Genomic DNA, 14,216 nt, shown 5'->3' on the forward strand with positions numbered 1-14,216 from the left:
GTCACATTAACCGTAGCCATCATTTTAACCATTCCAGTATACGTCGGATAGTCGCGATGATCTATTGCTACTTACCTAAGGTACACTAGATCCGGGTGTAGGATCTTTCGCTCGAAAATACCCTTAAAAGAAGGAACAATTTGACAACATAAATGATTTTTTTAAGGTGACCTCTCTTTGTAGATCCCCAGCAGAGTCGCCAGTTCTGTCATAAGGTGAACTGACTTTTCGTGTTTTGCTTTTGAAAGCAAATGTCGCGGATAGCAAGAGTCGCCATCGACTTTTCTTTTATCCAATAAGGAAAGGTGGAAAAGAACAGGAAAGACCTTAATTTAGATTTTGGGTTCGGGAGGTACATTATACAAAGGGAAGGTGTTAGCACCCTTTGTATCCATGGTTATCCATGGGCTCTTAATTGCTGGATCACTTATGTTTGTCTGAAAAAAGTGTTTGAGGAATGTTTAGGAAATGTTTTGAAAAGGAGAATTTAACTTTGTAATGATTCTTGTATGAATGTATACAAAGTGGTTATCTCGTTTAGTTTTGAAAGTCGTTTAGAAAAATACAACTTGGCAATGATTCTAGTACGAATGTATACCAAGTGGTGATTTTCTAATATTTGCAAGGTGTGAAAAATGTTTTTAGGTGGTGAGCCAGCAATTAAGGGTTATACCGACCCAAGGTCTTTATGGGCATTTCCTATCCTTATGAGGGTAAAACTGTCCTTACTATTGAGAAGTAAGTAGTTTTATCCTTGGGATGTAAAAGGGACATCGTAGGGTCATCGATTGGTCATTGAAGGCAACATTTGTAAGGGTACCTTAGCATTCGAAGGGACGATCATCATTTAACCGTAGGCTATACCGAAGGGTCATCGAGGGACAAAGGCAACATTCGAGGGACTATGATGATTTAAACGAAGGGTCTTTGCTAAGTGTATCCCCACATTCGCGGGACATGACCATAATACCGTAATACTGTAGGGCAACAAAGAGAGGTCCAAGATCACAAAATCAAAGGCACTATTTTATAATCAATTAGGTAGTTGTAATCAATTGAGTAATTAGGTCCACGTTATAATCAATTAGGTAATTAGGATGAATCTCCACATTAAAATCAATTAAGTAATTAGGATGAATCTCCACATTAAAATCAATTAAATAATTATGATGAATCTCCACAAGGGTATCCCACAAATAAAGTGGGATACTTAGCAAGCTACCCTCTTCGGGAGTATATGAGTCCTTACAATATTCAGCAAACAGGTCAGAATACCAAATGGGGGTGCAATCGAGGATTACACCGCCAAAGAAACACAGCAGTAGGAATGTCAGGCAAAATAACGCATGATTACAATAGAACAGATCAAATAAGCATAGAATAAAACAACCAAAATATTAGAGACTGTCATGTTCACTTCTGCCTCGCCTAGCGAAGGCTTAGCGAATACTCGCTACATGCTCGCTTAGCGATGTGCTAGCGAGCGGCTGCGGGTTTTGAATTTCAGAACAGTACGATCTCCGCATGCTTCACGCCCTGTTTGCAATCGAATTGCAACCTTGAATTGGCAAGTCGGATTGAGTTGGGCGGAGGTGACCTTGATGCGGATGAGCTTCCTTCAGGGTTTCCTTTGGGGTTGCTCTGAATTCTCTGGGTTAGCCTCCAGGGTTTGCCGTGCCTTCTCTCTATCTCCCGTCTCCGTTTTCTTTTTTTTTCCTTCCTGAATGAAGCTCTGCTATTTATAATGCTCTTTTTATGACCTAATGGGCTCAGAATGAAGCCCAGAATTTTCTGATATCCGCAAGCTTCGCTAGGCGAGCGGTATAGCGAGGGGTTCGCTAGGCGAAGGGTTTGCTCGCCTAGCGAGCATGCCAGCTGGAGTCGTTTCCTCGGTTTGGCCACCTGTGAGCTGGGCCTTTGTTCTTTTAGGGTCAATGCCTTGAAAAGTAAGTTGGGGTGCCTTAAAAATGCCTTGTAATACTAACGGGAAAATTTTGGGGTATGACAGGCAGTCACCTCCACTTTACATCAAAAAATGAAGTTTGTGGTAGACAATTAATTGATCATCATTTCTGGGGAAGAAGACTTTGTGGTTAGTCATCTTTCATCCTTCAGATATATTGAGGCTAATGATGATGCTTTGGAAACTTCTTTCCAAGCTCTTGAAATAGCCAACGCCACTTTTGTGGAAATGAAGGACCCGGTTGGGAAAGCTTGTTCGTCTTTCGCTTCTCTGAAAAGCACAAAGTCTAGCATTGAAGGAGGAAACCCTGAAGGTTGGGGTCAGCTTATTGATATTCGTGAGAAGCATGATCGCTTTGGTCTGGGATATGTACCTTCCGCTGCGAAAGGAGCCTGAGTCCCTACAAAGGACAACACCTGAAGCATCCAAGAAGTATTCCTCAACACAGGATTCATCCATGGAGATCAGGTCAATGCAATTGAAGACAACACCGAAGACGAAGATGAGCCATGTTTGGTTTACAGGTGTGAGACAACTTTGAACAAATGGAAGGTGGTTGAGATCCCCGAAAATTTTCCTTTGTCAAAGTAATAATTGTTGTTTTTTTTCTTTTCAAATCCTTAGCTCTTCCCAAGGCTAATGGATCATGTTGTAGGGCCCCTTTTCATTTTCAAATAATCATTATCAGTGAATGAAAGGCATTTTGTTAAATTCTTATTATTCATTTATTTCGCTTTCTCTTTAGAAAATGGCAATCTTTTCAAAAACAAAGACAAAAAAAAACTTTTCATTTATGCATCTTTTATTTTTACTTTTCTAAAAGAAATCAATCATTCAAACATGCAGAATAAATGATAACCCCGTTGAATCTAATGACTTTACTCCCTCTCATAACTTTGACTCCCCTATCTACCAAGCGGAAGAAGAGGGTGAAGAAGATTGTTACATCCCCGACGAATTGACAAGGCTGCTCGAGCACGAGTCCAAAGCCCTTCAGCCACATGAAGAACCAGTGGAAACAATCAACCTTGGCACAGAGGAAGAGAAGAAAAAAGTCAAAGTCGGCACCACACTGGAAGCAAGCGTCAAAGAGAGATTGGTTAAGCTGCTACAAGAATATGTGGATGTATTTGCATGGTCATACCGAGATATGCCAAGCCTAGACACCGACATCGTTGAGCACAAGCTGCCACTTCAGCTAGACTGCCTCCCAATAAAAAAGAAACTCCGAAGAACAAGACCAGATATGGCTCTGAAGATTCGTGAAGAAGTCAAACGACAATTTGATGATGGTTTCCTCGCAGTGGTGAAGTACCCACAATGGGTAGCTAATATTGTACCTGTGCCTAAGAAGGACGGCAAGGTGAGGATGTGTGTTAACTATAGGGATCTAAACAGAGCTAGTCCAAAAGACGATTTCCCTCTCCCACACATTGATACGCTGGTAGATAACACTGTGAGTTTTGCCGTATTCTCCTTTATAGATGGTTTTTCTGGATACAATCAAATCAAGATGGCTTCAGATGACATGGAGAAGACCACTTTTATTACCCTTTGGGGCACGTTTTTCTACAAGGTAATGCCTTTTGGTCTCAAAAATGCCGGGGCAACTTACCAAAGAGCTATGGTCACTCTTTTCCATGATATGATGCACAAGGAGATGGAGGTCTATGTTGACGACATGATCGCTAAGTCTCAGAGTGAAGAAGATCATTTGAGCCATCTGAAGAAGCTATTTGAACGCCTCAGAAAGTTTAGATTACGATTAAACCCTATAAAATGCACATTTGGTGTCCATTCGGGGAAGTTGCTTGGTTTCATCGTTAGTCAACAAGGAATTGAGGTGGACCCTGACAAGGTCTGAGCTATACAAGAAATTCCTGCTCCACGCACCGAGCGAGAAGTCAGAGGTTTCCTTGGACGTTTGAATTACATCTCAAGGTTTATCTCACACATGACGGCCACATGTGAGCCTATCTTCAAATTTCTTCGAAAGGATCAAGCTATCAAATGGAATTCTGATTGTCAAAGTGCTTTTGAGAAGATTCGTCAATACTTGCAAGAGCCTCCTATTTTGATTCCACCTGTCCCAGGAAAGCCATTAATCATGTATATGGCTGTGCTTGAAGGGTCAATGGGTTGTGTGCTGGGACAACATGACGAAACTGGTCGGAAAGAACATGCTATTTACTATCTGAGTAAAAAGTTTACTGATTGTAAAAGTCGATATTCTCTTTTGGAGAAGACTTGTTGCACGCTAGCATGGGCCGCTCGTCATTTGAGGCAGTACATGATTTGCCATACTGCTTTGTTGATCTCGAAAATGGACTCAATAAAGTATATCTTTGAGAAACCTGCCTTAACTGGAACACTTTCCCGTTGGCAGATTCTCTTGTCAGAGTACGACATCCAGTACGTAACCCAGAAAGCAATCAAGGGAAGTGTTTTAGCAGAGTATCTTGCTCGTCAACCAGTTGAAGACTATCAGCCGTTGAAGTTTGATTTCCCCGATGAGGATATAATGGTGATAAAGGATTGTGAAATCCCAGGCCCAGATGAAGGACCAGAACCAGGATCTCGATGGAAGCTCGCGTTCGATGGTTCCTCCAATTACAGTGGTCATGGTGTGGGAGCTGTTTTGATGAATCCAAATGGTGGCTTTACCCCTTTCACAGTAAGGTTGTGCTTTGATTGTACGAATAATGTCGCCAAATATGAAGCTTGTATCCTTGGTCTTGAAGTTGCAATTGATCTCCGAATCAAGATCCTTGAGGTGTATGGAGACTCAGCCTTAGTGATCTATCAGGTCAAAGGTGAATGGGAGACCCGTGATACGAAGTTAATCCTGTATCGCACTCATGTTGTGAAGATGATAGAATACTTCGACGATATCACTTTCCATCACATCCCGATAGTAGAAAATCAAGTGGCTGACGCTCTGGCAACATTAGCATCAATGTACCAAGTCAGATTCCGTAATGAAGCTCCACTTATTCGAATCGAGTAAAGAGATGAGCCTGCTTACTGTCAGCTGATTGAAGAAGAAACTGATGGTAAACCATGGTTTCATGACATCAAGTGATATCTTTTAAGTCAAGAGTATCCAGAAGATGCTACATTGTTGGATAAGAAAACTCTGAGGAGGTTATCGTCCAAATTCTTTTTGAGCAATGATGTGCTTTACAAGAGAAACCATGACATGGTTCTGCTCAGATCCGTGGATAGACACGAAGCAGACCTGTTGATCAAGGAGATTCATGAGGGATCCTTTGGGACCCATGCCAATGCACATGCCATGGCCAAGAAAATTTTGAGAGCTGGTTATTACTGGTTGACCATGGAGTCTGATTGTTTCAGCTATGCTAGGAAATGTCATAAATGTCAGATTTATGCTGAATGTTTTGACATCGCCTTGGCCCTTCTCAATGTGGGGCATCGACATGATTGGTGCTATAGAGCCTAAGGCTTCCAATGGTCATCGCTTCATCCTGGTTGCCATAGATTACTTTACTAAATGGGTGGAGGCTGCTTCCTACACCAATGTGACGAGACATGTGGTTGCTCGCTTTATCAAGAAGGAGATTATCTTCCGCTATGGAATCCCTAGCAAGATCATTACAGACAACGGTTCAAACTTGAACAGCAAGACAATGACATAATTATGTGAGAGTTTCAAGATTGAGCACCATAATTCTTCTCCATATCGTCCAAAGATGAACGGTGCTGTTGAAGCCGCCAACAAAAATATCAAGAAGATCCTGCAAAAGATGGTGAAAACTTATAAGGATTGGCCCGAGATGCTACCCTTTGCTCTGCATGGATACCTGACCTCAGTCCGCACTTCAACAAGGGCAACCCCATTCTCCTTAGTCTATGGGATGGAAGCAGTTCTCCTATTCGAAGTAGAGATACCCTCGATGAGAATATTGATGGAGGCCAAACTAGACGAAGCTGAATGGATCCAAAACAGCTATGATCAACTCAACCTCATTGACGAGAAGCGTATGATCACTCTGTGCCATGGACAATTGTACCAGCAACGAATTAAGAAAGCGTTTGACAAGAAGGTTCGGCCTCGAGAGTTCAAGGAAGGGGATCTCGTGCTCAAGAAGATCTTGCTAGTACACAAAGATTCACATGGGAAGTGGACTTCCAACAATGAAGGCTCGTACGTTGTAAAGGGAGCCTACTCAGGAGGTGCTCTATTTCTCACAACTATGGATGGAGAAGAGCTCATTCACCCTGTGAATTCTGATGCAGTCAAAAGATATTATGCCTAACAAAACCTGGTAGACTGAAAACCCGAAAGGGCAGTCCAGGAAAAAGTTAGGGATAATTAAAAAAAAATGGTAGCTCGCTAAGTTGAAAACCTGAAAGGGCAACTTAGGAAAAAAAGAGCATCCCGGTGGATTGAAAACCCGAAAGGGAAATCCAGGCAAAAATTAGGGACAAAAGGCGTAGACTGCATCAATTGTCACTAATCAACATAGAAGAGCTAAAGATGGAAAATCAATCCAACTGCTCCCTTCAAAAGCGAGGTTTTGTGGAGTCATTGCTATTAGGGATAATTAGTCATTGCGATTCGATGTAAACCTTTCCCTATTGCCATTTTAAAATTTGTAACATTCCATGGAGCTACACCATTTGTGCGCTACCATTCTTGAATAAATACAAGTTGGCCTATCAAATTCTATCATTTGCTGTTTTTCTCTGATTTTCTTTGTTATGCAAAATGTCATTTATTTGTTAATAATGAAATTTTGAACTCAAAAAGAATTTTTCAACATATTGAGGAACACAATTTTGCTTTGACATGTGGAAATATTAAAAAGGAAACCTTTCGCCTTTTCCCTTAAGTCTCAAGCTGCAAGACTTCTCTTGGATGATCAACATATATCTCCAGAGAGCACGAATTTAGAATTCTCCATGGGCCAGTTGTAACTGTTCAGCTCGATGGATCCCCCTTTAATACATTTTACTCACTCCTTCGGTTGAGTTATTGGTGTTGAGGATTCAATACCTCCATAAATTTTTCCCTAGTTTCTAGTCAGTATATTGTCAGCATTTGCATATCGTGATCATTCATATATCATGCACATAAGAAAAATCCAAATCATGCATAGCCCGAAGTGCTTCATGCTCATTTGCATAATCTCAGGTCTCGTCGTTGATCGTATCCCTTGACATCTAAGTCCAGTTGTTACTGGCGTCGTTTGTTAAATCTGGTTGTTACAAGTGTCTTTGATCAAATCTAGTTTTAACTAGTATCTCTTTAAATCTGGTTATCACCAGCATTTTCTGTCAAGTCCAACTGCTATTGGCATTACCCTTTAAGTCCAGTTGTAACTGGCATTCGAATGTTGAAATCCAGTTGTAACTGGTATCTCTTTAAAGCCTGGTTGTCACCAGCATCTTGTCTCAAATCCAATCATAATTGGTACCTTGGGCACAGTTGTAACTGGCGCTTTGATAAAATCCATTTGTCAATGGTATGATAAGTCTGGTTGTAACCAGCATTGTCTGCAAGTCCAATTGTTATTGGCATGATCCGTTAAGTCCAGTTGTAACTGGCGCTCAAATGTTAAAATCAAGTTGTAACTGGTGGCTCTGTAAAATCTGGTTGTCACCAGCATCTTATTGTAAATCCAATTGTAATTGGTATCCCAAATCAGAGTTGTAACCGACACTGTCTTAAATCCATTTGTAAATGGTATGATAAGTCGGGTTATCACCATTTTTGTTTGCAAGTCCAATTGTTATTGGCATTACCTGTTAAGACCAGTTGTTACTGGCGTCGTTTAAAGTCTGGTTGTCACCAGTGTCTTTGATCAAATCCAGTTGTAACTGGTATCCTTTTAAAGTCTGGTTGTCACCAGCATCTGTCAAATCTAGTTATAACTGGTATCATTTTAAAGTCTGGTCGTCACCAGCATAAGCCAATCCATTTGTAAATGGTATCTTTAAGTCTGGTCGTTACCAGCACCCTTGAAGTCCAGTTCTAACCGACACCAATCCGTTGGAGGTTGTTTGTGATCTATGTTTATGGTGTAAGTCCAATTGTTGTTGGCACCTACAGAGAGTTTCCTATCCTGTTGACCCTGGATTCCTAGAAAGTTGTCATTCTGACTCTTTCATTGACAGTAAATTCCAATTTTTTTGATCGGATGATTTTATTGTCAGAAATCTCCAGATTTGTCAAGAATGTTCAAGTTGTCATCAGGTCATGTATGAACTTGTTGATATACTCTCTTTGATTTTTCTGATGTTGTTAGGTAATGTATGTACCTGCTGTCAGATCTTCTTAATATTCCTCAGCATTGTCAGGTCATGTATGAACCTGCTATTGAGCCTTTATTCCAGTATTACCAGGTCATGTCTGAACCTGTTTTGAAGAATCTTTCTCTATGATTATTCCAGTGTTGTCAGGTCATGTATGAACCTGTTGTAGGACTTTTCCTTAAAAATATTTGGGTTATTAGTAAGTCATGTGTGCACTTACCGTCGAAACCTCTTGTATTCCAAGTGTCGTTTGTCAACTTTCACTTTGAGTACTCCCTAGTGTATGTCTGACTCTCCAGCAAGATCTTTATCCCCAGCGAGTTGGTTTTACCCTATTTCTCTATCTCCCTGTGGACCATCAGTATTCCCCACAGATTGGTTTGTTTGGCTTAACATCTTTTATTAAGGGTTCACCATGTCCCTAATAGATGAATTCAAAAAATATATAATTCCTTCACCCATGCATATCATATCATAGCATTTTCATTTTTTTCAAGGGCAAAATCTGGGTCTCCATGGTATTTAACCATCCCCCACTGTGATCCAATGAAAAGCGCCGCTTCATTTTCCTCCGGTAGAGGATGTTTAAATAGGGGCAACTGTCATACCCTGATTTTGGTCCTGGAAAAAAAACTGTCCCAATCAATCACTTCTTCTACTGTAAATGTTTGTGCTAAGACCCTTGGGGACGAACAATTTGCACTAGTTATTAGTCACTTTATTGAGGGCCATAGTGGACCATTAGAGCATCACCTAATTACTAAGTATATATTTCCGTCTGCAACTGATAGAGGAAACTACTGGTTGGATAGCCTTCTAGAGTGGGAATGGTGCAACTTACGTTGGAGGCCAGCAGCATGATCATTTATTTGTTTCTATTATTTCCAGCAACATGATCATTTATTTGTTTCTATTATTTCTGGCAGCATGATCATTCATTTGGTTCTATTATTTCTGGCAGCAAAGATCTACAAAATGCGTCTAGCTCACTTGGATCAGTTTCATTAAATAATAAATTTAACCATCACTTGGATCAGTTTCATTGAATAATAAATTTAACCCTCACTTGGATCAGTTTCATTGAATAATAAATTTAACCATGATCACGGTTTAGCTAAATGGAACTGTTAAACCACAATGCTTTGCCCCTAGTGGGAACTTTGGTCAACATTTTATTTGTTCAAATATACAGTTTGATGAACAAAAAAGGATTTCTTAAACAATTATGCTGCTGAAAGTCAACAGTCCATTGGTTACTGCAATCAATCATTACACGGTGGACAACAACATTCTTATGCCCCTCATGTTGGAATATCATCTTCTGGGCGTCCTACTCATGCTATGGTTACCTTTGGATTTGGTGGAAAAACTCATAATAATGAAAGATTCTAGTCTGTTGAACTCAACATATGGAAGTCAGAGTGTCGTACAGGGCTCAACATCTGTGTTACACTTGATAAAGAAGTTGAAAGGGAAAGTTTATAATTTCAAAAATCTAAACATTAAAAGCTGATAATCATAATCATATTTGAGGGTAGATTAGCAATGTGGAGTTCAAGCAGAGTCTCCAAAGAGGAATCAAATGAGGGTTTCGGAAGCTATGGATTTGTGTGTTAGACGTGCGTTACTCAGGATTTCTGCTGGACAGGTTGGAAGAAGGATTGAGTCTTTGGTGGTTCCATTTGAGCTAATGTAGCGGCTCAAGGCTTCAGACTTTACGGATCAACAGGAGTATGATGAATGGCAGAAGAGGACTATCAAGGTTCTGGAGGCTGGTTTAATTTTGCATCCTTATATACCTTTGGATAAATCCAACTCTGTTGGGCAGAGGCTACGACAGATTATTCATGGTGCTTTGGATAGGCCCATTGAAACTGGGAAGAACAATGAGCCCATGCAGGTTCTTCGTAGTGCTGTTATGACTCTTACAAATTGGTCTTATGATGGATCTCTCACTGATTCATGCCACTGGGCAGATGGGATTCCATTGAATCTCAGGCTTTATGAAATGCTTCTATAGTCTTGCTTTGATGTTAATGATGATCATCAATTATTGATGATTTTGATGAGCTAATGGAACAAATTAAGAAGACCTGGGGAATACTTGGATTAAACCAGATGTATCATAATCTTTGTTTTACTTGGGTTTTATTTCATCGATTTGTTGCTACTGGCCAGTTGCATTTGGAGCTTCTGTCTGATGCTGATGGCCATCTAGCTGAAGTTGCAAAAGATGCAAAGACAACAAAAGATTCCAAGTATTCCAAAATTTTGAGTTCGACGTTGACTTCAATATTAGGATGGGCAGAGAAAAGGCTTCTTGCATACCATGAAACTTTTGATAGTGGTAATGTTGAAACTATGGAGGGCATAGTCTCTTTAGGGGTAGCAGCAGCTAAGATATTGCTTGAAGACATATCTAATGAGTATCGCAGGAGGAGAAAAACTGAAGTCAACATGGCCCGGGAAAGAATTGAAAGTTACATAAGGTCATCTCTCAGTACAGCCTTTGCCCAGATAATGGAGAAAGCAGACTCAAGTAGGAGGGCATCAAGAAACCAGCTAAATTCCCTCCCTCTCCTTGCCATTCTTGCAAAGGATGTACGCAGCCTGGCAATGAATGAAAAGCTAGTGTTCAGCCCGATACTCAAGAGATGGCATCCTTTGGCAGCAGGTCTTGTTGTGTCTACCCTTCATGAATGCTATGGAAATGAAATGAAGCAATTCATTGTAGGTATCACAGGATTGACCCCAGATGTTGTTCAAGTGTTAAGAGTAGCAGACCAGTTGGAGAAAGACCTTGTGCAGATAGCTGTTGAGGATTCAGTAGACAGTGATGATGATGGCAAAGCAGTAATTCTGAGATGCCTCCTTACGAGGCTGAAGGTGCAATTTCCAATCTTGTAAAAATATGGATAAAGACTAGAATAGACAGACTAAAAGATTAGACTGATAGAAATCTTCAACAAGAGCTTTGGAGTCCATAAGCAAATCAGGAAGGATACGCCCCGTGTTCTGTTGAAGTTCTACGAATCATAAATGAGACTCTGGATGCATTATTTCATCTTCCAATACCAATGCATCCTGCATTGCTTCTTGATGTGATGCATGGCCTTGATAGATGCCTTCAATATTACTCCCTCCGTTCCTTTTTAAGTGTCACTTTTTTGATAAATTTGTGTTTCTTTTTAATTGTCACTTGTAGAATTCAAGGTAGTATTAAATGCACTTTTGTCAAAATTACCCCTATGTAATTATTATAGAGAGAGAAAAAGTAAAATGAATGTAGAATATAATTAAGGGTATTATAGATAAAATGAGAATTATTGTTTAAAAAGTAACAATAATAATTAACTTTCTTGGTATGTGTAAAAAGTCAAAATGTGACACTTAAAAAGGAACGGAGGGAGTATGTTGATAAGTCAAAATCTGGTTGTGGATCACGAAATACATTTATTCCAACAATGTCGGCACTGACGAGATGCACTATTGGCTCAAAATTTCAAGGCTTTGGGAAGAAAAAAGAGAAATCTCCAAATCCTCAGAAGAGAAACTCTCAGGTTGCAACAAATGGGGAATTTGCTCGTGCTCTTTCTTTCGGAGCTTTCAGTTGATACAAGAACCCTGCAATAAATCCATAACAAAATCATAGCAACATCAACATACCAACCAAATCATGACCAAACAGGCTTTGTAATAATTGATGTTTTAATTGAAACATTTACCAAATTTCACTGCTGCAGAATTTCTTTGGATGAAGAAAAATGCACCGCGGTAATTCACCTATTACCAACAGTAATAGGTTAGGACAAGGATTGGAGAGGGACTACCAAGTTTGGGAGAACAATGTCAGAGTACTCACGCTCCACCACGGGGACAGTTGCCTAAACTTTTGACCACTACCAACATTGAAAAGGACAGAAGAGAGGGACCACATAGAGGATTTTTGGAGGCCTCTCACAATCTGGACGACTACAAAAGGAGAACAAAGAGCATCAGCCAAAATGCTAGAAATTGAATTCGACGGCAAGAGAAGAAAAAAAACCCTAAAAGAATTCTAATTGAAAACCTACTAATTTCCAGCCGCCACCACTGAACAAGAAGAGAGTAGCCGCTACTATTCAGAAACAAGAAAGGAAGAATTCTGCAAAACAAAAAAAGCACAGGACGAACGAGAAGAGCTACCTTCATCCGTCGGTGAATCTCGCCGCAACCGGTTAGCTTCCTTTCTGAGTTTCTATTTCCATTTTTTCGATTTCGCTTTGCATTATTCTGAGAGGACTGGTTGCATTCCGATTTAGCTTCCTTGAAGCTTCCATTTGGTTTAGCTTTGTATCCGTCACCCATGTGTGTTTGTTTGGTTATCTTGCTGTTAAAATTTTTAATGTTCAAAATTAAAAGAAAATGAATATTTGGGGATGAATAAATGAGTTTGTTTCTTTCGGAAATCGCAGATGATGTTTTGATTGTGAGCTTTATTCCCTCTCCTATTTGTTCATTTTCTATGCTGTTTCATTTATTTGGTTTATCCAAAAGGTCAAGGTGTTTGCACCGATGAACAAGGCTTGCTACCCAATGCATTGGCTTTTTGTTTTCCTGTATACTAATTGATTATTATCATCCACCCAACATAAATGCTGACAGTTGGCATGGTCATGCGGCTAGGGTGACCGTTGGGCTTTTGACTTTTTCCCATTTTTGTGATATGGCCACTGCTTCGCGGGCTTTGGGTTTGACATACTCCAGCGGCCCATTTTATTTTTTTAGTTAGTTTTTTTTATTATTATTTTTTTTATTTTTTCTTGTTTATATGTTTGGTCGCTGTTAGCCTAACTAACAGCTGACCGCCTGTGGCTGGGTGGAGGGGAAGGAGTCTTATCTCCCCTTGTGTGGTGGGTTCGATCCTTGTGCATGTTATTTCATTATTTTATCATTTTTGATTATTATTTTCTCTTTTAATATTTTATGTTTCATTTCCATTTTTCCGACACTTGTTGATATTAATGTTTGTCCTTGATTTATTTTATTGCTTAAACGTCAATTTTTAATCTATGGATTTGGCAATTCCCATGTTAATTATCCATGATTATTTTTATCGATAAATTCATAGTATTTTGACGCATTATGATTAATCGCATATGACATTTCGATTGTTATCAATATGTGCAAATCGGGTTTGAGCACATTATTTAGGTTTTGCGTGTCCTTCAATTTCCATCCGTGCAAATCCCGATTTTACTCCTTTTGATTTAATTTTTTATTATCTTATAAATATAATTTTGTATTTGTTGTTTTCTTCACATGGCTTACTCTTGGGCCTTCTTACAATGAGACAGTTCTCTTGCACCTACGCTCATGCATTATTTATTCGTTTGATTGGGCCCGATTTAATTATTCCATTATTTTGAATCCCCATTCGACAAAATGTACCCAACTCCCATGACGTGTAATAATTTTACTGTTTTATTTCTTTATTTGCTTGACTGTTTAGTTAGCTGCTAACACAAGAATAAAATCAACCATTTCCAAAAGATCAAAAATAAAGACTCGATCCAACGTCGAGTATTTTTCTTAATAAATAAATCCATCCATTTCTATCAACCCATTTCTATCCATTCCATTTCTTTCAAACCTTCATCAAATGCTGGATCCAACGTCAAGCCATTTTTATAATAAAAACTCAAAAAAAACTTAATTCATATTTAAAGGCCTTTTCAATAAAGATGGAAATGGAACGTGGTGGGTACCACGCACTCCTGAGACTAGGGTTCGAGATGGATGTCTTGCCTATCTTAGTTCTCGCTGTCATCCAAAACTATCTATTCTGTTTCTCTCAAACATTCATTTAAATTTCTCTCAAAAAACGTCCATCAATACTTGATCCAATGTCAAGCCATTTTCACAATAAAAACTTAAAATACTTAATTCCTATTTAACACTTTTTCAATAAAGATGGAAATGGAACATGGTGGAT

At 39.4% G+C, this 14,216-nt stretch overlaps 1 protein-coding gene and 1 pseudogene across 1 annotated transcript in view; both read left to right on the forward strand.

Annotated features, from left to right (window-relative positions):
- LOC127095987 (uncharacterized) overlaps positions 1-9,634 on the forward strand; it is a 30,836-nt gene extending 21,202 nt beyond the window's left edge. The window contains exon 4 of the mRNA XM_051034620.1: positions 9,452-9,634. Coding sequence (XP_050890577.1) covers positions 9,452-9,634 — 183 coding nt within the window. The remainder of the gene's footprint in view (positions 1-9,451) is intronic.
- Positions 9,635-9,824: 190 nt separating this feature from the next.
- Positions 9,825-11,856, forward strand: LOC127095988 (protein unc-13 homolog; annotated as a pseudogene).
- Positions 11,857-14,216: the final 2,360 nt, after the last annotated feature.

Source organism: Lathyrus oleraceus, chromosome 6 (genome assembly GCF_024323335.1).
Source record: "Lathyrus oleraceus cultivar Zhongwan6 chromosome 6, CAAS_Psat_ZW6_1.0, whole genome shotgun sequence".
NCBI classification, from domain to species: domain Eukaryota; kingdom Viridiplantae; phylum Streptophyta; class Magnoliopsida; order Fabales; family Fabaceae; genus Lathyrus; species Lathyrus oleraceus.